At 38.8% G+C, this 23312-nt stretch overlaps 1 protein-coding gene across 2 annotated transcripts; it reads left to right on the forward strand.

Moving 5' to 3' along the window:
* The first annotated feature begins 524 nt into the window (after positions 1 to 524).
* FAN1 (FANCD2 and FANCI associated nuclease 1) lies at positions 525 to 23184 on the forward strand. Of its 2 annotated transcripts, XM_030497963.2 has the most exons (14): positions 525 to 734; positions 998 to 2385; positions 7103 to 7243; positions 8215 to 8410; positions 10686 to 10919; positions 11414 to 11545; positions 12676 to 12784; positions 13230 to 13349; positions 15750 to 15914; positions 16908 to 17076; positions 20455 to 20558; positions 21365 to 21559; positions 21907 to 22035; positions 22882 to 23126. In XM_030497963.2, exons 2-14 carry the CDS (start codon positions 1110 to 1112, stop codon positions 23020 to 23022), a joined length of 3111 nt encoding a protein of 1036 aa, XP_030353823.1. In that variant the 5' UTR covers positions 525 to 734; positions 998 to 1109; the 3' UTR covers positions 23023 to 23126. The 2 variants fall into 2 exon arrangements, with proteins under 2 accessions (XP_030353823.1, XP_032776065.1); XM_032920174.1 differs by lacking the exon at positions 525 to 734 and having other exon boundaries at positions 1006 to 2385; positions 22882 to 23184.
* The last annotated feature ends 128 nt before the right edge of the window (positions 23185 to 23312 follow it).

The following is a 23312-nucleotide window of genomic DNA, read 5'->3' on the forward strand; positions in this document are numbered from 1 at the left end:
AGACTTTTCTTTAGGTTTTACTTTTATTTTCTAACATAGAAGTCTGATTATGTCTTTGTTCCAAAACTAGTTTCTTGCCACAGCCAGACACATAACCATTGTGGAATACTTGATGTTTGTGCTTTAGCTGTACAGTCTCTTTTAGGCCATAGCTTTTCTGTCTGCTGTTGTAATAGCTCTGTATGCATTGCAGGAATAACTACATTTATTGAAGAACTTAAGATGTATCCAGGTGCTATAAATTGGAAATTATCTTTTGAAATCGTGATTACCACAGAGGGAGGACACAGAAGCTTTTTAAGCCTGCAGTAACTCGAGTAAGCACATGGTGCCAGGGTGGAAATGTCAGTATTCGCGCTGCCAGCTCGTGCCCCTCTCGTTCCCCTTTCTAAAGAAAGGTTTTCACCCTCCGTTGTTCAAAGGAAATGTTGGATTCAGAGAGGGCAAGATGTCGGCGGGCGGGGCGCTCCCCGCATCGGCGCTCTGCTGCCCAGGCCTGCGGGCCGCCATTGGCGATGGATTAGCTGGCCTGGGGGCGGGGCGCTGGGCCGGTGCGGCACCGCGCGCGGAGGCGAGCGGGCCCGGGCCGCGTCCCTCCGTACGGGAACGCGCTTGTGAGAGCGGGCGGCTGGCGCGGGCAGCCGCGTGCCTGTCAGTAGCGAGCAGCATGGCACCCGTTAGAGGAGCTGGCTGTGTCCTTGGTTGAGTTCCAGCTCCGGCTTTCGCGTACATCAGTAAGTGAGCGCGGCGTTTAGGCGGGGCGGGTGCACAGGGTATTCCCGCCTTTCAGACCGTTCCCGTTAGGCCAGCCGGGTGCTCGCACGGCAGCCGAGGTGCGCTTACTTGCCTGCGTGGTGAGGGGGGAAGGGGCGGTCGCACTGTAGCGGTTTAGGATCGCTGGACTTGTCCACCTCCAGGGTTTGGCTTCTTCACTGTTATCTGGGTTGCATTTGGAACCTCAGAAAATCTTGCGTTATCTTTTTTTTTTTTCTTGAAGGCACCATCAGAGGATTACAGACGGAGAATGCAAAGCCAAGAAAAGTCTTAGAATAAGGAAATATGGCCTGAACGAAGTTGCCTGTGCCTTGTAAAGGCTTTGGAGTTTTGTCATGGCAGAACCTAGGTCTTCAGGAGTTAAAAGGTCCCAAATAAGTTTGTCACTCAGTAAAAATAAAAAAAAGAGAGGAACAACAAAAAAAGTGGAAGGTGAAGGAACACTATCTATACCTGCAGCATCTTCCTCTATTATTTCCCTTTTTAACAATGCTCCCCCTGCCAAAGTTACCTGTCCCACGTGTGGGCAAATGGTGCCAATGTACAAAATCAGTGAGCACATGGATGAAGCATGTCAGAGAAATCATGGCGAGATTGGTGTCAGTGATTCAACACCCAGCTCTTTTAAGAATGGGAGCCCCCCAGCTGCAAATGTGAACAATAACTCCAGCTTGTATTTTTCAGAAAACCACTTAAATCTAGAAACAAGTCCTTCCGAAAGCAGTTCATTGAAAACAGAAGGGAGTACAGCACAAGTCAGTCCTTATTTTAGCAATAGTTGTTCACTTCGTAGTGTTAACAGTGAACCACAGGCTCAAACAGTTAGAATAGTCTCTTTGGGAAGCTTGTCATCTAAACTGTCCAGAAGACGAATCCAGGGAGGAAAACAAATCACGTATAAAGAGATCAACTCTTCACCTCCAGCCGTTCACAATACATGCAAAAGTGCTGCAGCACAGGATGATTATGAGATTTATGCTGGGAATAGTTCTCAGAAAGAAAATCAACTTGCTCAGACAGAGCACCAGGAACAAAATGTATCAAAGGAACCCAAATTACAAGAAATAAAATATAATGGAGATGACCTTGTGGATATTGTTGAGGTATCATTACCAGCTGCTAACCTTAATGACCAAAGGTTACCTATTGGTACAGGGAGCACCAAAACAGAAAGAAGGTCTGAAGGTGCGATACTTAGTCCTGAGAAATTTGAAACACATCTAGCCATTTATACTTCAGCAGAGCTGATTGGTAGTTTGGAAGTCAAGACTCAGCCTCATACTCAGGGTATTCCTTCTTCCAAGGAAGAAGTGAACTCTGGTACACCAAATTGCTTTAGCAAAGGCGATGTACAGGTACTTCCTGTGGAAGTTCATGAAGACTTTAAGGATGACATTAATCATACTTTGTCAGAAACTGTGGAAGAGGTAGAATTTCAGAATTCCATTCGGGACATTTTAGACCAAATAAATGACATTTGCTCTTCTGGTCACCCATATTACCTCCAGAATTTTTTAGTCGTGCTGCGAGCAGTCTTGGAGAATGAAGACGATGTCAGACTCTTTGATGAGCAAGATATGAACATTATAACCAAGTTCTGCAAGTTATCAGGTATTTTTTTTTACTGTTTTAATACTATTTTTTTAGACTCTTAAGTCAGCTTCCTGCTTCATTTAAACATGTTTCCAAGGAAGGAAACCCATAGCACAGAAAAAGAGTATCAGTGAACACCAAGCTTTTAATGATTAATACATTATGAGAATTCTACAAAAGGGGGTTATGAAGAGGCCTGGGATGGATACACAGACCTTGGGGAAAAAAAAAAAAAAAAATGAAGTGGCAGTTGTGAGCTTTGCTTCAGCACATTTACAGATGATTTTTGTGCTTGGTGTGGATCCATGGTTATCCGTAAGATTATTATCCAGTGTTTAGAATGCTAATTGCTAATTAACAGTAATTTTCTTGTATGTAGCTTAGTACTTTTAACTCTCCTTAATTTCAGTAGGAGCCAGAAGGTTGGAGTTTTAAGCCATCCATATTTACATAAGAAAGCAAACATGTTAATCCTGTACTCCTAAGTTCACAGTAAAAGCATGGAAAAAGTGATGCAAGTTAAAACTAACCCTCGAAGTTTTATGTATGTTTATAACTTGTCTTAAACTACAGTTAAGAGTAGCTTCACCAGCACTTGTGCTGCAAACTTGAAGCATCAAAATAAGCTTATAACAACTTCCACAAGAAAATTTGTATCTCAGATTATTGCAGACATAACCATTTGTTTTAAGCTACTATAGCAATATACAGCTGCCTTACAAAGAATTTTTAGATACATGCTCATACAAGCTCAGTTTATGCATCTCAGCTGAATATGTGAAAGTAACAGTTGCATACATACCTGCTGGTAAAAATATTCAGAAGCAGGCTATAGTTATTAATATGTTGTGTTCATTGAGTTTGGCTTATCTAGCAGGCTGTAAAGTTTAGCACACTAAAGAATAGTATTTCCCTGTGCAAAACTTATTTTAGTCTTTTTCCTCTCTGTAAATTGTATTAGTTTTTTCTGCACTAGAGTACAACAATCTTTAGACTTTCCCCGTTGCAAAGTGGAAGAAAACTCTTATAGCCATTTAGGGCACTTAGTCCCTTAATGTTTGTTTCTGTGATTATTTAAGTTCCAACTGGTATTGTGGATTTATACCACATTAAAAAAGAGACTGTCAAGGTCATGACTTGTGATTAGCAAATGTGTGAAACTTTTCCAAGGCCAATAGAAGGCTTTCAGTAAACGTTTTTTGAATAACTTATATAGATACAGAGAACAATAGAATGAGGTTTGGTATATGACATCACAAGGTTTTTAATGCAGAATACAGAGTGACAAAAATGGAGAAGCATTGGCTTGAGCTTTTTGGGAAGAAATATAACTGTGATAAGTAATTCCTTAAAAAAAAAAAAGTACATATCTCTTTCTCTAGGAAGTACTTACACTGGGGGGAGGAACAACCTCAGAATCTAAAACTTCTTCCAAAGTTTAACAGCTGGAAAGGACCAGATGAACATTAATTTGCTCTAGTTGAAAAGTCAGCTGGCTCACCCCACCAGAAGAGATGGTTGCTAAAAAGGTTAAGAAACTCCAGAGGAGGAAGTAAGGACTCTAAACTCACACAGGTATTTCTGCAGTGGATCCCAGTTAAGCTCTTGCAGATTAAATTGTAATAATTACAATTAGCCAGTAACACAAAATATTTGAAAAATTAAAGAATAATACTAATATAAGATACTAACTTCAAGTTACGATCTCATCTTAATTACAGTATTCTCATAACATAGGACAGTGTTTGTCAGGGAGCATCAAGAACAGACTGTTCTGCACAGGAAGATGAGCCAGGAGCCAAAGAGGACAGCAGGGCAGGCAGGGGCCACATCTTCACCTCACCTGCAAGGGTACAAGCCCACACTGCCCAAAGAAGAGGAGCAAAAGGGATCCAGTACTGCAGTTAGCTGTGCTCCAGTGGTGGCAGGTCTTCAGGCAAGTCCATAGTGACAAGGCAGGTGTCTACTGGGCACTGGCACACCACAGCAGAGCTTAGAAAAGAGCCCAGGTCCTCAGCCTGAGCTTAAGTACAGCTCCCCAGTGAACAGGGGAGGCCCTGACAAAGCCTCACCCAGCTTCTCCCAGCTGCACCCTATCAGAGCTGACATTGAACACAAGCAGCCAAACCTGGGAGGGTTTGGATGGCATTGCAGACCCTATTGGTGTGCTCAAGACCATAAGAATATTACAGCAGTTAACTTTCTCCACCTACGTGTATATACAGAGACATCTTGATAATGCCTTGTTTATGCTGTGATAGTTAAAATGGGAATATATAGAGAAAGAATGGAATAAAAGCAACAAAACTCTTGTTAGTGGCTCTCTGAGGCAAGCAGTAGATGTGTATCATTTACATCCAAAGAAGATATGGGAATAAACTGGCAGTAAAGTCATTAGTGGATGTAGGCTTTGGCTACTTTGACAAATACTAAAAGAGATGTTCAGGATACAGCTTCCTTATTTCCACACTCAGTTCTCTGGATTAGTACAACACTCACCAGTAATAGTAGCTTGTTCTGTTAAAAGAAGGAAGTGCTTGGTTTCTCTTTCAGAAGTGTGATTTCAGTATTCCCCTCTCACAGGAGTTCAGAATACAGAAAGAATTTTTGCAGAGTGATGCTGATAAATCCATGTCTGCACTGACTGCTAGAGTTGCGAATAAAACAATCTCTCTTTGCAGGGTAGGAGAAACACAGTGATTCAGCTATGAGAAGTGATCGGACAGCATTAGGTCAATAGATAATGAATTCTAGACAAGTGACGGATGATTTTACCTTCAGGAAATCTTAGACAGAATACTTCAAAAGGTCAGGTAGATGAGTTACCTCTTCCACATTAGAAGTTTCTACCCAGGCAAGTGTTGTCTTTCAGTTATCATAATATAAAACCCCACACATGCTTTATGCTATAAAGTTGCCTGAACATAGGTATTCTCCAGTATTTAATCATTTTCTGCTAAAATGTCTACCATTCTCCATTGAGTTATCTCTAAAGCTTATTATGAAAGGAATGATGTTTTTAAAAGGATTAAATTTGAGGCAATCCTTTCTTCCTGCCCAGTTTGCTCAGAAGTGGATGGCCTTTATGTTGGTTGTAGGGCACTGCCAATTTTTTAAGTAGTGGAAACAGTAAATCAAAATAGGGAAAAGCAGAGGTGTCTCCATCACTGCAGAGTGATCTGCAGTGCAGTGTCAGGCTGTGTGCAGGCTGAGGTCTGTCTGAACTCAGGTGTAATGGTCCATGTTTAATGTCACTGCATGCCGCAGTTGGGAGAATTTAAATGCAGGCACACAGTTCTAGTGACACTACTTCATACACTTTGTGAAATCCTCCTTCCAACTTGTATACAACCGGAAAATTGTATTTGAAAGACATTGGTTTATAGTTACCAGTGGAAGTGAGGTAAAAAACTGAACAAGAAAAAACAATGTAATTTTTTTGTTTCGCTGATAATCTTTCAGCTTAGAGCAGTTTTGTAATTTCAGTGATACACCTGAAACTGTCTTAAGAACTATAAAAAAAAAAAAGCTAAATGCTCCAAATCTTCAAAAGTAATGTGCTGCAGAACAGCATGCTTAAGAAGCATTTAATTACTTGTGCCATACTTTCTTATACTCCTATTTGTCGTTTCAATCCTTTAGCCAGAAAGCAGTCCTCACATGCCTTTACTGGATTGCAGCCCTAGTTTGTTGAGTTTCTGTGGTCTGAAGAAAGGATGTCCAGGTGTTCAGCCTTTTTCCTGAGTTGTAAAAACTGGAGACAGACTTGAAAGAAGTCATAACCCCACAGAGGAAAGCATATATGTCTGAATGTAGTTCTGTCAATTAATTGATTCTGGAAAAATTCTGTTAAAAAAAGGACTGAAGAAGTCTTTTCAAGGACAGGAGAATAGTTAAATAAGGATGTAAAAGTTAACTGCCATTTCTTAAATATACTTAGGTCCGGTAATGTTTCAGTGTCTGTTTTTATTAATCTGTTGATTCACTTTCAGTTAAGCAGCAGCAGATAAGGATAAAAAAATTAGAAGTTAATGAGGAGTGAATAAAGTATTCAGAAGGGTGCTGGATGTAGCAACAATAGCTAGACTATTTTCAGCTAAGATTTTGTAAGCTATTTTGTTGAATTTCAGCATTGTTAGTATTTTAAAAGTATTTTTTAAAGGTACTTTAAGAGAGCACTTCCCTGCTAAGAATCAAACTGATAGGAGGGTTTTTCTCCCTTGTTTTTAGTGGATATATTAATAAAATAAAGTATATTCTTCAAAAATTAAGAATCCGAAGACTAAACAGAGAGGTATTCTGTGAGACTACAGCTTCTTTTGTTCCTTAACATCAAATAGTTGGTTGTTGAATGAGTGGTAAAGAAATAAATACCTCTTTAACATCACAGTATGCAAAGTTTGAAAGATGAAGTTGTCTTTTCCTAGAAAACAAATTATTTTTTAAAGGGTATGCATGTCCAAAATGCATTTTAGCAATGTTCATTACCTACAAAATACATTGTAATAGTTTGCTACCTACAAAACTTAAAGGTTCTAATGAGCAATAATTACTTGGAAAGGAAAGTTCTGCTGTTTTACCACGTCTGCTCATAGAACATGGGCAGATTTAAAATGTGTTTTAGAGGATATCTGCACTGAAGTAATTTTTCTATTAAAGTAGTGAATACGCATAGTACTATATTTCAGAATTTAATATTCTTTTTATCCTTTCCCGTTTTAAATAAAATCTGCAGTTGGAGGGCAGAAGTTATATGTGAGACTTTTTCAACGCAAGCTGAACTGGTTAAAGGTGAACAAAATAGAGTATGGAGAGATAAGTATGGATTTGTCACCAATAATTGAAGAACTGGCTGAAGCCAGATTTCTGCAAACAGGTATGGCCAGCATTAATAAATTTTAAAAATATTACAAATAAAATCTGCTGTTGTGTCATGTTAGGGTTTGAGGCACTACTGTGTCTTGAGAATTAGAGAAGCAGAATAAAGGTTTCAGGTAGATATGTTACCTTAATGATAAAAGCAGTTAGCGCAAATGGGTAGTAGGGAGAGCTAAATAAATCTCAGGGCTGTAAGTACAGCAATAGGCCTGACTTGCCCTCACCAGCCTCATCTCAGACCCTGACCTGCACAGCCTGTGCATGTTGGTCCAGGAGCTCTACTCAGTATCCTTCGGAACTGCCCCGAGCTATCTTGCAGGAACCCTGTCCCAGGCCTTGTCCTGGCTGGCTGGACCTCCAACCAGTGCTGCAGGTGTTTGTCTCCAGTCTTGTCTCCAGTCTTGTCTCCAGTCTTGTCTCTAGTCTTATGTCTGGCTTCTCCCCTAGATTGACCCTGGACCTGTCTCATCATCCAGGCTTTTCAGTGGCTGCCAGTGGAATCTGCTGTCAGGACTTTTGCTCTGACCATTCTGTTCATTTATGGTGGGACCGCACCAGGGTTGGTGAGGACACTGCCAGTGCTGTGGTCACTCTTGACTCCTGGCTCATTCCCCCTTGTCCAGCAGCTTTGCTCTTGCTGCTCCCTGGCAGCACTTTTTTGGTTTTTTTGGCACTGGGCAAAGTTTTAATCATGAGGAAGACAAGTTTTTCTGAACAGCATGTTATTTGTAACTTTGCAGAATTTCTTCATATTAGCTTTTGTTTTGAAGTTGCAAAGGGATATTTTTGCTGATTATTCTATTCCTTCACATTGGACCTATGAAGAGAATTTCAAGCTGAACCAGCTAGCATCTATAACACATGTTTGAATAATCTTAAATCATGAGATCAATACTAGGTTATATGAGTTGTTGCTTGAGTGTATGTGTATAGCACATAATGACTATATGTGGGTCATTTTACTTTCAGAATCTGAACTGGAAGACCTGTGTGAAGGGTTGGATTTGCTTTCAGCCCCTGAGCTAAAAACATTGGCAAAGATCTTTCACTTGCCAAACACAAATGGTCAGAAACAGCAACTTGTGGATGATTTTCTGAGGTTGGCTAAACAACGTTCAGTCTTCAGCAGGAGTCAGGCTTGTATTGGGACAGTGATTTTAAAAAGGTAACTCTTTGTAGTTAGATTGTGCAAGTGAATGTAAGTTATGCTTCAAAAGACTCAATCCAGATGCCTTTGGAAGAGAGGAATGCATTTAGTAAATTTGTGAATAAAAAAGGGCAGCAATAATTTTTGGTTTGCAGTGGGTCAAACAGAAGGGTAAATATTAGACTTTTTTTTAAACTATGTCACGCTTTTTGGCTGTGGGCATGATTATCTCCAAAGTTACTCAGCTATACAGAGAAACATCTAGGACGAAATAGGGAAGGTCATTGCCTATTAAAGCAACTGTCTGGTGTTCATTTGCTGGGTGAGGTCTTTTAGTAGAATTAGAGGGGAGCAATAATGATCACTCTTTGTGATTGACCTTATACATTAGCATAGAGCCTCTTTTTCAGCAGTATTTTTAAAGGGAAAAGCTTATTTGCTTGACAAAGTGTTCTTTCTGTCATGTGAATTTTTCCACTGTGGCTGTCACAGCTGTGTATATCAGATGCCCTTGACTCCAGGACTTCTGGGTGCAGTTTAAGGTGGTGTTCTGCCCTGTTAGGAGTGATTACAGCATTACTGTTCTTGGTATTCGAAGTTGGATCTGTAGCTAGAATATCCACAAAAAGTCCAGGAATATGAAGTGAAGTAATAGCCAGGGTACTAGTGCTAGAGTACAGGTCCGTTCTGGAGTTTAGAAGCTTTCTTATGCAGTTGCCTCTCTTTAGTACCTACCAAAAAGTAACTGTTTGAATAATAGTGCATATAAACAAAGTTTGCCTCTCTAGCAGTAAGCTTGTCTGGTAGGCTGGAGAACTAGGGTCTGAACTGAGGAACTGCGAAATTCTTTCTTTACAAAATGCAGGTTGGATAGAAAGCTGACAGATACCAGTATGTGCTGCATTTGCTTCAATAACATCGTTTATCTTTCCCATGGTATTCTTTTTCAAATTAGAGAGATGTAAAGCTTTGTCAAGTTTTGCATAGCTATGTCTATTGGACAAATATTCCCACCCTGAAATCTATCATGTGATTCCCCACAAAATTCCTTGTTTTAAAAGGGCCTAGTATTGGAAGAACAACTTTAAAATCATCCCTCCAGGAAGAATTACGTGAGTCAGTAAGGTCTTCTTTCCTTATGCCAAAAGAGAGGCCTAATGCTAGTGTAGTGCTGGGCTTGCAGAGCTTCACAACTGGGAGGTTTGCATATAGTGGTTAGCTTCTTTAAAGTAGTTTTATTTGATCTTTACTTTTTTCAGAATGCAACAGGAGCTTTAGTGGTTCCCATTTTGTTAAAAATAACATTTCACACTGGGGTCTGTGTCTCCAAGTAGCCTTCATTTGGTCTGCAGGCAAACAGGTGAAGTGATCATAGCCACAGCCAGGATTATCTTGTGTTAAAGGATGTTGGGACTTTGTGGTAACTAAAGATGTTTTAATTTAAGGAGTTGTGGTTGTTTCCTCAGTCTAATCCAGCTATAGAAAACTTCAGTATGAAAATACTTTGCATCACTTGAGTTTTCATTTTCTCTCTTTGATACTAGGTATTTGAACTACATGATGACACATGGTGCATAATTTGTATAAGTATCTCTAACAGAAACAAAGTTGTTTTCAGAATAGTGGCTTAAACTATACAAAGGAAGGCTAGAAAAAAATGCATTCAAGGAATGGAAAGGAACCTGGGGAAAATTAGTGACATTCCAAAAAAGTCCTTGGTGCTGGCTTACTGCCTATCTAAGAAAAGATAGTTACTTGCTCAGGCACATCAACTTTAGGAATGTGATGTTGTTTGCTGTAGCTGAAAGCTAAAATACTAGTTACTCACTGAGATCAGAGAAGATCCTATTTTAAATCTGTGCTTTCCTGTAGACAAGTAACAGAAATGTTCTCTTGTATGAAAAGGCTGGATGAAGATGTGCTAATGGAGATACCCTAAAATAAGGGATCTCAAATTGTGGTCTGTAAGCGTTGCCCTAACAGCAAACTAAATGTTGTTGGTACTGCCTGGCATAACAATAGGAGTGGCTGCACCCAAAGAGCAGTTAGTTCCAATTTTATTGTGCTTGAATTTTGGCCCTTAAACGTTTTATTACTTAATGCATTTCTTTGGCTTTTCACTAGAGGTTACATGTACTATATAGTTTCTCAAACTGCTCCTTTCAAGGAAGATCAAGTTTACACATTAATTGGCTCAAAACCAGAATTACTGTCATACTTCATTCAGTATATTAGAATTTTTATAAATGATGGTAAAAAAAATTTGCTATAATAATTTTATGTGTCCTTCCAGGGTGAAGGACATGGCCGGAAAATCTGTCAGGGTCTGTAAAGGCCCTCGAGACGTCTTTTCTCGAATTTTGCTGCTATTTTCACTGTCTGAGTCAATGGAGGATGAAGAAGCTGGTAGCGCTGGTCAAGGACAGCTCTTCACTGTCCTTATGGTAAACATGGGGCGTATGGTATTCCCCAGTTACACTGTAAATAGGAAAACCCAGGTCTTCCGGGACAGAGAAGATCTTATCAGGTAGGGGGGAGCTTTGGAAGTTTGGAAAACTGTTTATTTCTAGAAAAGCTTTACTGTAGTACTTGTGTAGGCAAATAAGAATTCATCATGTAGAACCCCAGATGTAAATAGGTAGAAGTGCACTTTTGCAATTATTTTAAATGCATTTTTATACCCAGGTAGGACTCATAATTCACAGAGGCTTGTATTTTGAACCAAAATAGCATATTTATTTGCTTTGTGATCATCTGCTGCTGAAAGTTGTTTCTTCATTTCTCGTGATGATTATTAGAATGGACCAAACAAAAAATACATTCTCTAGTTTATAAGTAATTTGAAACATAATGTGCGCGGCTGGTGTCAACCCTGCTGATCCTACAAGACTAATAATATTGGCTGCGTGATTCAAAGTCTTTGGAGAATGAAAGGGTGTTTTTAAAAGATATGGAGGAATTGATTTCTTTTAACTATAAACGCTTTTTGAGCCTATTACAGTTATGGTTTTTTTCCCTTAGGTATGCAACTGCTGCTCATCTGTCAAATGATATAGCCACTGCAATGGTAAATGGGAACTGGGAAGAAGCTAATCATCTGTATATGTGTGCGAAAGAAACCTGGAATGAGCTGAAAAATCACCCCTCTTTGAGGTAGTAAATTGGAAACTAGACTGATGTTCATGTGAAACCATAAAGTGTATTTTCTCACTTTTGGTACTTTTGAGAGAGGCTCATATACTAGTGATATTATTTAAGCCTGATGAATTTAGAAGCTTTAATGTTCTTGAAACCTCTGAACTTCCTGGTTGTTTGTTTAGCTTTTAAGTGATGATATGAAAAGGCCTTCTTTATAAAACCTTGGGAATGAATTGGTAGGCATGGATAAAGCACTAAAATATTTCTGTTGTATGTGCCAGTGCAGGAGAACAAGAGCCTTATTTTTCCCTTGTCATAGTTTCTTTTTTGGCTTTTAGACAAATAGCAATAATCAGAATTGAAAATTCACTGTGAGTAAAAGAAGGTTGCAAAAGATATGGGAAAACATACTGGGTCATTCATCTCTTCAAACTTCCAAGTGGGTGTCATTCAGGAAATGTTACTAAAGGTCTGAGAACTGAAATAATGTGTATTGTTTTTAAATGTTCTTCATCAGTTTTTCTTTCAATTATTTTGTTTTCTGGCTTAATGATACACTAAAAGTTAAAGCCTAATGTTTGGCATTATATCCATTTTCATGGCAACTGATTTAAAATAATATTCATAGAAGGTTATGTGGCAGCCTGTTCCATTTCACACTGAAGACACTGGAAAACTCTATTTTGATTTCAGTAAGACATTCACAAGACTTTGTCTTGAGATACAGAGGTGCCTACCCAAAAGATGTTAGTCTTCTTTTTTTGGCAGGAAATGCCTGTTCTAGCCTTTTTCTTTTGTTCAGCTGTGTTTCTAAAGTTAGCCTTCTGACTTACAAGAAAAGTTGGCAGTAACAGAACATGATGTAATAAGTTATTGTTTGATGTAGAACTTCCTAACTGATAATTCCACTGCTGTTGAAACCAAAATAAGCTGAGCAAATGCAGCTTACACCTGCTACCTTAGCTAAACTATTTTCTTAGCTTTGGGTTCTTGGCATGGCAGCCAGGATACTCAGTTCATTTCAATTGTAGTATATAAAGCATTTAATTCTTGTAAATCCTTTAGGTATAAGTATTCTTAGTAAGAGAATTATAAGAGTTTAAATTGTCATCAATAAATTGATCTGAGCTGCTCTTATCTTTCAGCTGTCACAGAGTTTTACCTGAGTATCTGAGACATTTCACCGTTGGCTGGGTGTATACAAGAATCCTTTCTCAAGGTGTTGAAATTTTGCAGAGACTTCACATGTATAAGGTAAAGTGGTGAAGTGAATGGGGGTATGTATTTAATGTAGCATTGTGCAGCTATTTATATTTCTAATGTACCAGCATTGTACCAGCTACTAGGAAGAAAAAATAACTGTTACAGCTGAAACCAGGACTTGCTGCCCCTGCAAAGGCAACAATTAATATTCAGGTCTTTTTCATATACAACAAGAAATACAGAAGGGACAAAAACATTGTCTTTTTGGCAGCTAACCTTTAAGTTTACATAAAAATATTTCTATTCTAGAGTTTTTAAGATACATCCATGCACCTGAATACAGCGGGTGCTGAAGTAAAAATGGGGTTTGAACTGTGCAGAGATAAAATTTTATAGTACCCAGTAACTAGAAGGGAGAGTGGCAAGCTAATTATGTAATGAAACTTCAACTTGGTTTTCTAACTCCATTAATAAAGATATAATCATGTTGCTACAGGAAGCGGTGGAGGAGCTGCAGACTCTTCTGTCTCAGGATGTGTATTGCACTGACAGCAGAGGGCGATGGTGGGATCGCCTAGCTCTGAATTTACATCAGCACTTGAAAAACACTAAGAAGGTACCTGCACAACTGCATGCTGTAAAGCTGGAGACACTGCGGTCATTGACTGAAACATTTTTAAAAAGTACTTTGTATGACAAGAACAGAAGGGTAGGCTCTCCTAAAAATGCGGGTATGGGTAGGAATCCCAAGGTCAGGCAACCAGTTTCTCCTAAGAAGTTGAATATTGAGTGTACCCTAATCCTTGATTGGCCTGCTTTTTTCCGTTGCATAGAAGAACACCATTTGGCATGAAGAAGTGTATGGAGTTATCAGGCAGAAGCTTCTTTGCTTTATAAAGGCTTCTTCTGCCTTATAGATTTACCTAATGTGTGAGAAGCAGAGAAATTTTGTGCAGTAAATACTTCTGCTTCTGAACGTGAGTCATGATGAGGCTGTATCTGGAATGAAAGAAACAAACATGATTGGAAGGAGTTTTTTTAATGTTTTCAAACTAAAGATTAAGAGGATTAAGTCCTTGGCTAACTGTTGCCAGTGGGGAGAAGATTGTCTTTTGTATCTAGACCAGTTTTGGTTGGGGCTTCTATTGTAAGGGGTCAAGCAGTAGACAACCCCATTTCTAATCTGTTACTTGGACACAGCCCTGACAGGTTTATCAGTCTTTAACAGCAAATTAAAACTATTTCTATGGTCCTACAGGAGAAACTGTAACTGACCGCTGGTAACTGGGCTGGTAAAGAACAACATTAATGGTTTTAGATTAGCATGTATTGCAGGCTGTGTTCATCCTGTTCTGTTTAATTCTTTTAAGGAAGGCAGAGGAGGGGAGAAGAGGTTTTGCAGTAATATTAGCTTTTGCTGAAACTTTGCCCTCTTCCTATTTCCCATCCAGTAGGGGACACACACACCAGTAGAAAATGTTTGTACAAGCAAAACACATTAATTGTGCAGTGGGTAAACTTTGCATTCTCAAGTCTGAATGATGTAGTTCAGGCTTTTAGAAACACCGTGTACATGGTGAGCAGTCTTTGTGTTTCCTAAGTGATTAGCTGGCATGCAGCTGGATGGGAGAAAAATAACCATATGGGAATGGCAACGATTGTGTGCGAGGATTATTGTGAATCTCTGCAGAACTTTCTGGCACCTCTGGAAAGATTTCTGCAGCACAATATAAAGGAGCCAGGGAAAACTGCAAGCTGCATTTCAGGTTATGCCTTTGAATTCCCTGTGAGCCAGACCAGCTTTTCATGGACTTTCTTTTCAAAGGCTACAGGCATAGAAGCCACTGTCTAACTTGTTTTAGGGCTTGGTTGCAGTGCCATGAGAGTTTTCTGTGCAAGAAACAGCAGGTAGTTGTATCAGCTCTTGGTCTGAGGATTTATAAGTACAGGTTATGTCCAGTTTTTTTGTCTGTTACATACAAAGGAGAAATATTGTCAGTGATTGAAAATGAGACTCCTAAAGAATTGTTTTAGTCACAGGGAGGTATGGGCAGACTGAAAAGCAACTTTTAACTAAAAGACAAGGAAGACCAATCTAATTAAGCATGCCTAAGATACTTGACTAATTTGGTAATGAAAAATAGAGATAAAAAAGAGTTTTAAGTCCAGGAACAGTAGCAAGAGTTTTAAGTCCAGGAACAGTAGCAGTTGTAGAGTTGTTTAAAGTAAGAAGAGAATGACCTCTTTTTTTTCCCTTGGTGTTGCTTCCTTGCCTCACTAAGGCTATGGAGAACAGGGATTAAAATGCTTGTATTTTGTTTTACATTTTAATTCTCTACATCTGTTAAGAGGAAATAATATCATAAGCTGTCAAGTGTCTGCAGTTGTCTCTTCTGCATCTTATACCCCCATACCAAGTTTTTTCCAGTTTTGGAATTAGAAGTTGTACAAAGGAAGAGCTAGTCTCAGTTCCTTATTTACAAATTAGGACAAAGTGCCTTCCTCAAGTCACAGAAAGAGAGTATGTCAGAACCATGATTTGAATTAATTTTTGGAGTCCATATTTAACCCCAGATTTTCTTCAGTGCAATAGTGTATTGGTCTAAAATTTGTTCTGTAGGTACATACCCAACTGATCCGGTCCTTCTAATTCCGTATTATGTGCTGTTAAGAAACTGGCTTAAAAATATTAAACTGATTCACCTTAGAACCAACTCTCTTTTTCTGGTCACTTACGGAGAATTTACATTTCTTAATCTTGCATTGATCAGTACAAGTAGCGAGTAATTTCTTTTTTACTGTACTAGTGCAAATGTGAATCCAGAAGTCTACTATTGCAAAATGTTAGTTACTAGTTAGAACTTCATGCATAAAAAAGGGGGCCCTGTCTTGTATCTGGTTTTTACTTTCACATTTTTGTGCTTCTTAAATCAATTTTGTCTTTCGGGCTTAGTAAGGACAGATAGATGCGCATAGGTCTTTCTAAATTATTGCTTGTTACCTTGCTCTTTGCTAGGCCATTGACTGCATCAGAAGTGGGCTGGCAGACCCATTTGTACGTACTGGGCATCGGCTGTCTCTCTACCAGCGGGGCCTACGAATCAGAGACTCGCCAAGCTGCAAGCAGTTCAGATGCCTGCTTCATGATCTGCCAGTCATACCTGTGGAGGATGTGACACACGTAAGTACAGTTGCTGGTGGTTTCTAAGAAATAACAATTCATGAGGTCTTTTTTCTCCCGACAATAAAAAATAGTCTGGGAGACTATTGTTACGTGCTGTGTACCAGCCTCTGACTTATTTGTGCTGCAGGAAAATGAATACAAATGTGTTTCTAAAACAAAAGCCTCTTGTTAACAAATATTTGTTCTTCATTAATAAATGGTCAGCTTCTTAGCTGGAGTTAGTCAGCTCTACAGTGATGTAATTTGCATTGCTTTACTGAATATGTGTTATGAATCTTATCAGCTCTAAACTCCACTAATTTACCAGCAACACTCAGAACCTTTCTGTTTGAAGAGTCTGATCAAATCAGTGCACTGCCTCTGGTGTCTTCAATCCAAGGGTTCTGTGTGTTTTAGAAAAAGTCATAGTAACCTGAGCATGTTGTCACCATGAGTTTAATGGCTCAAAAAATGCAAGGTTTTTTAGTACCTTCGGGAGTTGTGCACTCTAAATATATACTATGCAAATATGCAAAAATACGCACTTGCATCATATTGGAATGGGAGTTTTTAAACTCATTCTTTTCCCTACTGATGCAAAGATAATTCTCTCTGGGCAAAGGCAGAACAGAACCTCACTGTCTCTTTTGGCCTTGTCACCATGTATCTCCCTACAGCCCTTCTTTTTCTCAGTCCCACATGAGTCTCCTCAGTCATCTGTGTTCTTCTTTCCTGGTCCTCTGTATCAAAATACTACATTTCCATCTGCCCAGCATTTTTGCTACACTTTTTTTTCCGCCTGAAATATTTGCCAGTTTATAAAAGCTAAACAGAATGATTTCAAGGGACTGGCAGGTTGAATTTTATTCAGTTGATATTTGGAAACAAATCTAGTTCTGATTTTAAAAGAACTGAAAAGGAGGATTGTGTTTTAGGAGAGATTCAAATACCTAGGCCGAAGCTTTTTAAATGTGACTTTTTAAAAGTAACTAGTTCTTTTAATATGTTCAGGTTACAATCAAAGGAAAGATGTGTCCTCAGATGGGAATGGGAAAGTCTGTATTTCTAATGGAGGATATCGATGATGAAGAAGGAGGCAAAGACATCAGTGTATCCACAGTCATGTGTTCAGTTGAGGAGTTGGCTTTAACTCATTACAGGCGGAATGGTTTTGATCAGGGTAAGAGTAACTTTGTTTTTACAGCAAAATAACTATGGGAGTAAAATGCAATTTACAAAGCAGTTCAGTTAATAGACCTGTTTTGGCTGATTTCAGTAGACTAGTTTTTAATCTGATTCTGTTCTAAATGGCTCTAAAACTTAATTTCCTTACCAAAATGTTCTAATACATATTTTCAACCTGACCTTGCTTTCTGGTCTTTACTTTACTTGCTTTACTTCATGTACCTAAGGTGGTTTTGAAATGTTTCAAAAATAAATACCCCAATGTTTCTTCTTTATCTCTATAGAAAAGCACTTACTTTGCCTTTCTTATCAGTGAACAGCTATTTTATTTGTTAGGGCAGCAATGTCATTTAGGGATTGCCATTAATGAAAGGTAAATTTCCTCTGATTTTTGGTACAGATGAATATGGAAGCAGCATATAACATAAAAAGACACCTAGCAACTCTGTTTGAAATGGCTTGGTTTTCAGCTCTATTAGTAGTTGTTCATATATTTTTACAACTTAGGAGCTGTGAAAAGCCATGGACAAACAAGAATATATAGGTGTGTTTTATAGGAAAAAAGCGAAACATAAAAAGGTAGGCAGGTTGGTTCATTTTTTTTTTAATAAAATTTGTATTTTTAGATAAAATATATATTTCAGTATGATTTTGTATTACTGATAGGTTCCCAAATATTGTTGCAGGAAAAGCGGCCATATCAGAAAAGGGTAAATGGGAAGGTGGCAGTATTTATTTAGACTTCGGGAGGATTGTCCTGAAGTCCCCACTTGATGCCTCCCTCCCACCCACTCACCATCAGTCATCCTGGCTCAGTGGCTCAGTACAGATGTGGAGCACACGGTGGCCACATGTGATTTAGTGGTAGGCCTAAAGGAACAGCATGCACAGTCCAGCACTGTGCACACTAACCACACACATGCACACGCTTCCTCTCCCCCCGTACTATATATTCTATTCAATATAATAACATGTAGCATATATTCTCTTATCTATGTGTAACATTACATATATATCATATATTATATTAAATGTACAGTGGTTGAGGTTGGCAGGGAGCTCTGGAGGTCCCTCTGTCCCACTCCCTGCTTGAGCAAGGCCGCCCAGAGCCAGTTGCTCAGGGCTGTGTCCAGTTTTGAGGATCTCCACAACCTCCCTGGAGTGGATGTGTGTGTGTGTCTGTATATATATGAACATACATATAGACACACACACATATGAGCACATACATATATGTTCATATCGACATATATGTACATTCACATATATGTGTACACATATATAAGACATAATATATACAATACATACACATGTCCATACATACGTTAAATGTTTTAGATAATATTACATATTACAAATAATCCATTATAATATATAATTATAGCTATATATACTATATATAATATATATACACAATATATACATATTGTATAATATATACATATTGTATGTATATAATATATATACAATATATAATATATATACAATATATATAATATATATTATTATATATAACACAATTATATATATAATAATATATTGTGTGATATGCAAGATCTATTTATATCTTATAAATGTGTTTTTGCTATATATTATTACCATCAATATTATAGTAGTATATGGTCATATAGAACATATGTAATCTAACATATAACACATAACACATGATATGTGAGATATAATGTGTATTAACTAATTTATATATGTGTGTATATATATATATATAATGGTTTAGCATGTGGGTTGGAACTAGATGATCTTAAGATCCTTTTCAGCCCTAACTATTCTATGATTCTATGTGGCACATATATATTATCATAGTATAATAACATAAAACATGTAAATTTATATACATCATATATAATTATATGCTATATATGCAATTGTATTTTTATAATTAGATACGAAATATTTAAATAGTTGCATTATTATGGTGTACTATCTTATGTGTTATATACTATATGTTACATACTAACTATTCTCACCACTAATTAATACGTAGTGAGAAAGAGAGAGAGCATGTATGATACAGACAGTACTGTATTGGATTCGACTGGATGGAGTTGATTTTCTTCATGGCAGCCCATATGCTGCTGTGATTTAGGCTGGTGACCAGACCAGCGGTGACAGCACAGGGATGTTTCAGCTGTGTCACATGCTGCAATAAAACAGGCAGGAGTGTTTTTCCAAAGTAGCTGTTGCTCAGAAACAGCCTGAGCACTGCTCTGCAGGGGAGTGATTGCTTTGGCATCACTTCTTATTTTCTTGGTTTTATTCTTCCCCCCCATCACTTACTAAATTGTCTATATCTCAATCACTGAGTGTTGTGGGTTGGTTTGTTTCTTCTTCTTCTTTGCCCTTCCAGTTGTCTCCCCCAGCCTGCTGGGGTGGGAGAGGTCAGCAAGGGTCTGGGTGGGTGCACCCGCCACAATTTAAAATACGTATAAAAATACATGCATGCCTATGTATGTGTGTGTGTCTATAGATAATATGCATGCATGCATACGTACACCTTTATTTATATAAACATGCGTTTATATATACATGCATGCGTATATACACATTATACATACATATATAATGTGTGTGTATACATATTATACATCTACATTTAAAAAAATGGGCTGATATAAAGACAATTTATTAAGTAACAGGGATAAAAAAAAAGGTGCAGAAGCTATCACTCACCAGCAGCAGAGCAATGCTCAGCCAGTGTTACTGAAATGCTTATAAATAAATGTTTATATTACATGTACCTGTAGACATACACACAGATAAGCATACATATGTGTATGTGTAAATACACATACAGAAATACATGTACGTGTATGTATATATGTAAATTTAATAGAATTTTTTTTTATATATACAACCATTTTGTTATTAATGTATTACATTTTTAGTACACTGGCTGGGTATTGGTCTGCCGGCAGTGAGTGATTGCTTTTTGCAGCGCATACATGTATAGATGCATGTACAGCTCCATGTACATATGCATGCATGTGTTTCTGTATAGAACATTATTATATAAACATTTTGTTACTAATATATTACTTTTTAGTAATGTAATATGTACAATTTTCTAAATTGTGTATTAAAAATTGTTAAACACTAAACTGTATTTGTGACTGGGCACAGTAATTTTATCCTGTCAGGGAATGCCACTAGTCTGGAAATAGAAAGCATTAGCAAATTGTGGAGTAATAAAGTGCATTTGGAACTTGATGCTGTATCATTAGGATATATTGACTTCAGATGTGTGTACACCTGAGCCTGGCATGTTTCTGTTTTGGATCATGATGATTTAGTACCTCTTCATATGAGATTGCTGTAGAAATTAATGTTTCCATTGTTATTAAATTTTGCCCTTTAGGTATTCATGGAGAAGGCTCAACGTTTATCACACTCTATGGTATTCTAATGTGGGATATCATTTTCATGGATGACATACCCGATGTTTTCAGAAATTCCTATCAGGTTTGAAAAGCTTTCTGTAGATGATTTCTTTACCCATTGCTGTAGACTCTGAAACCATGTTAAAATTGTATTTGGGACTAGATTAACATTTATTCTGAAGGTCTTTGCAGACATATCTTGGTGTTTGCTTGGTTTTATTATTTGTTGTATTGGGCTTGTTACTAAAGGGCTCCTTGGGAACTAATTGCTGTGTTGGGTCTAGATTGACTGTCAGATAGGGTGGGATTCATCTGGCTGAATGCCTGTGTCCCGTATCAAAACTCCCTAGGCAAAGTTTCCAGTGGGAGAATACTGCTCCACTTGAGCGTTGTTCAGCTCATTTGAAGATTAAAAATTCCATTAGAAAAAAAAAAAAGTGTATCTTCTCACTAGCCTTTAAAGGGAATTGACATTTCTGAGCTCAGGTTTGTTTGCATCCCACCTGCGCCACCCCAACATCTTCATGCTTTTGGGGTCTTTTTTCCCTCCTTTTTTGTCAGACACAACCAAGCAAACAGCACTGCACTCACCCCAGCAGCTCCCTGCCACACCCTCAGTTCATGATTCCAGGTGAACTTGTGGCTTTTAATTAGAAACCAGCAGAGCATGGGGCTAAGATGTGGCCAGTGTTTGTTGCACTGGCACTGGATGTTAAAATAGATGCAAGTCTTTTCCTATTTAACAAAGGTTTATGTGGTGGCCATGTTAATGTTAAATTGAGTCAGAGTGAATTTGTAGTTACGAAAAATACGAAGTAGGGCATTGTCATTCTTGGAATCACTGCTTTGCTGGCAGCTCCTCAGAGATGTATTTACCTTTTTATACAGACGTTCCCCCTGGATTTATACACTGACAGCTTCTATGGGAACAGGAGGGATGTCATTGAGGCCAGACTCCATCAGCTGCAGACAGCTTCCTCAGAGACACTGGCAAAGTTGATTGCTGACGTCTGGACCACGCAGGAGGGAAAAGCAGCAGCACTAGTTAGCTGGGGGCGTTTTATTTCCCTCCAGCAAGTTCAGGTGAGGAACTGTTGTCCAGAATGGGCACTCATTTGATTAGGCTTGCCGTTACCTCGCAGTTTATAGTGAGGCACTGAGCCATGACTGATGGGGAGTAGGTGGGGAAGGGGAGGAATTGTGTGGGGACTTCAGCACAATGCTCCCTCATCCTAAGTACTGTGACACTTTTCCTGCAACAGTAGCTGGGAACAGAGGAGGGAAATTGCTGTAGATAAGATCTACTTAAGCCTCTTGTTATGCAAGACTAAACAAAAAGCTGAGATGGGCGCTAGAATGTTCTTGTGAGCATTGGGAAATGGCTGTACAGGAAATTAAAAGTAAGGCAGCTTTCAGCACTTCTCTTACAGAGCCTCGTCTCCTGCCTCGGGGGAAGGTTTCTGAGCGGTGTTTTCCGGCGACTGTCGAGAGATCTGCGGCACTGCCGCGCGGGGCTGCCCGACCTGGTCGTGTGGCGCACTCACACCGAGCACTTCAAGGTATAGTGGAGATGAGCTGAGCACGATGTCCATGATCTTAGCCTCGGATGTAAAACCTGAACGCATACAAACGGTATTATCCTGCTGTGGTGGAGTTGAACCTGCTGCTCATCTCAGTAGCTATGGCATGCAGTGGGTGGTTGTTTATCTATCATCTGCCATATCCTCACATTTTGCTAACTTTAATGGGCATAATGAAAAACAGCAAGAGGTGGCAAGGTATTGCTGTAGATTAGGTCTAATTAAAATTGCTGTAAAGCAGCTGTACCAATCAGTCGTAGATGGTCTGGCTGCTGTTAACAAGGGGCACTTATGCCTCTACTTACATAAATCTTGAATAGATGAGACTACAACTGTATCTCTGCCATAAAAATTGAGGGAACAGTCATGGATTGTGTCTGGCACAGCAGTGGAACAGGTACTAGAAGACTATTGCACATCCCTCAGCTGCTGGAGCAACTTGTCATGCATTTGTAAGCCAGAGCTGAGTAGCTGAAATTAGTTCTCTAAAACATCTAAGTAAGTAAGTAAGTAAGTTCCTTGTCAGTATCAGCTGGACCAGGTGAGGTTGCAGAGGCTTAATTTTTGAACATGTGGTATCTTCATTCACCAGTGCCTTTGCCTGTGTTTTGGTGGATATTTACTACATCAATTTCATTCTTACAGTTAAACTTTGGAACATGGATTAATAGTTTAGCCTCACTGGGCTTTCCATTGTGCCAAATTTGTATTATTTTTGTTGCAAATAGCAGCCATAAAAGACTACTTATATTAGCCTGCAGGACCTAATGATCTTTCAGTTCATCCACAGGCACACTACTAATCATCATCCACATTCCTTTGTAGCTGGTGGAAGTGAAGGGTCCCAATGATCGCCTGTCCCACAAGCAGATGATGTGGCTGAGTGAACTGAAGAAGCTGGGTGCGACAGTAGAAGTGTGTCACGTGCAAGCCACTGGAGGCAAGAGTAAACGTCTTGGGTGCTAACAGAGCTCTGGAGCACATGGGTAACTTGGGTGATTTTAAAGGAACTGGCATGACACACCCCCCACTGGCTGCTGCTTATTAAAATTACTTTCTTCTGAAATGTGGTTTCTTGCAACATTACTGTAGTTGTTTTTAGCACGACACATTCTAAAAATAGCAAAGACAGTGTGATTTACTGCACGTATGTACTGTATGTCACAGTGTTCAGAGGAACAAAGCCTTTCTCTTCTATACACTATTCAGAACTAACTTTGTGACAGGTACCCTGGGGGTTTGCCCGGGAAAGAGGA

Source organism: Strigops habroptila, chromosome 9 (genome assembly GCF_004027225.2).
Source record: "Strigops habroptila isolate Jane chromosome 9, bStrHab1.2.pri, whole genome shotgun sequence".
NCBI classification, from domain to species: domain Eukaryota; kingdom Metazoa; phylum Chordata; class Aves; order Psittaciformes; family Psittacidae; genus Strigops; species Strigops habroptila.

What these genes read in the sequence shown, in the direction of transcription:
- FAN1 (XM_030497963.2), top strand. Translation starts at nt 1,110, where the DNA reads ATGGCAGAACCTAGGTCTTCAGGAGTTAAAAGGTCCCAAATAAGTTTG. An exon ending in CAAGTTCTGCAAGTTATCAG is followed by an intron (nt 2,386 to 7,102) that starts GTATTTTTTTTT and finishes TAAAATCTGCAG; the next exon opens with TTGGAGGGCAGAAGTTATAT. An exon ending in GACAGAGAAGATCTTATCAG is followed by an intron (nt 10,920 to 11,413) that starts GTAGGGGGGAGC and finishes TTTTTCCCTTAG; the next exon opens with GTATGCAACTGCTGCTCATC.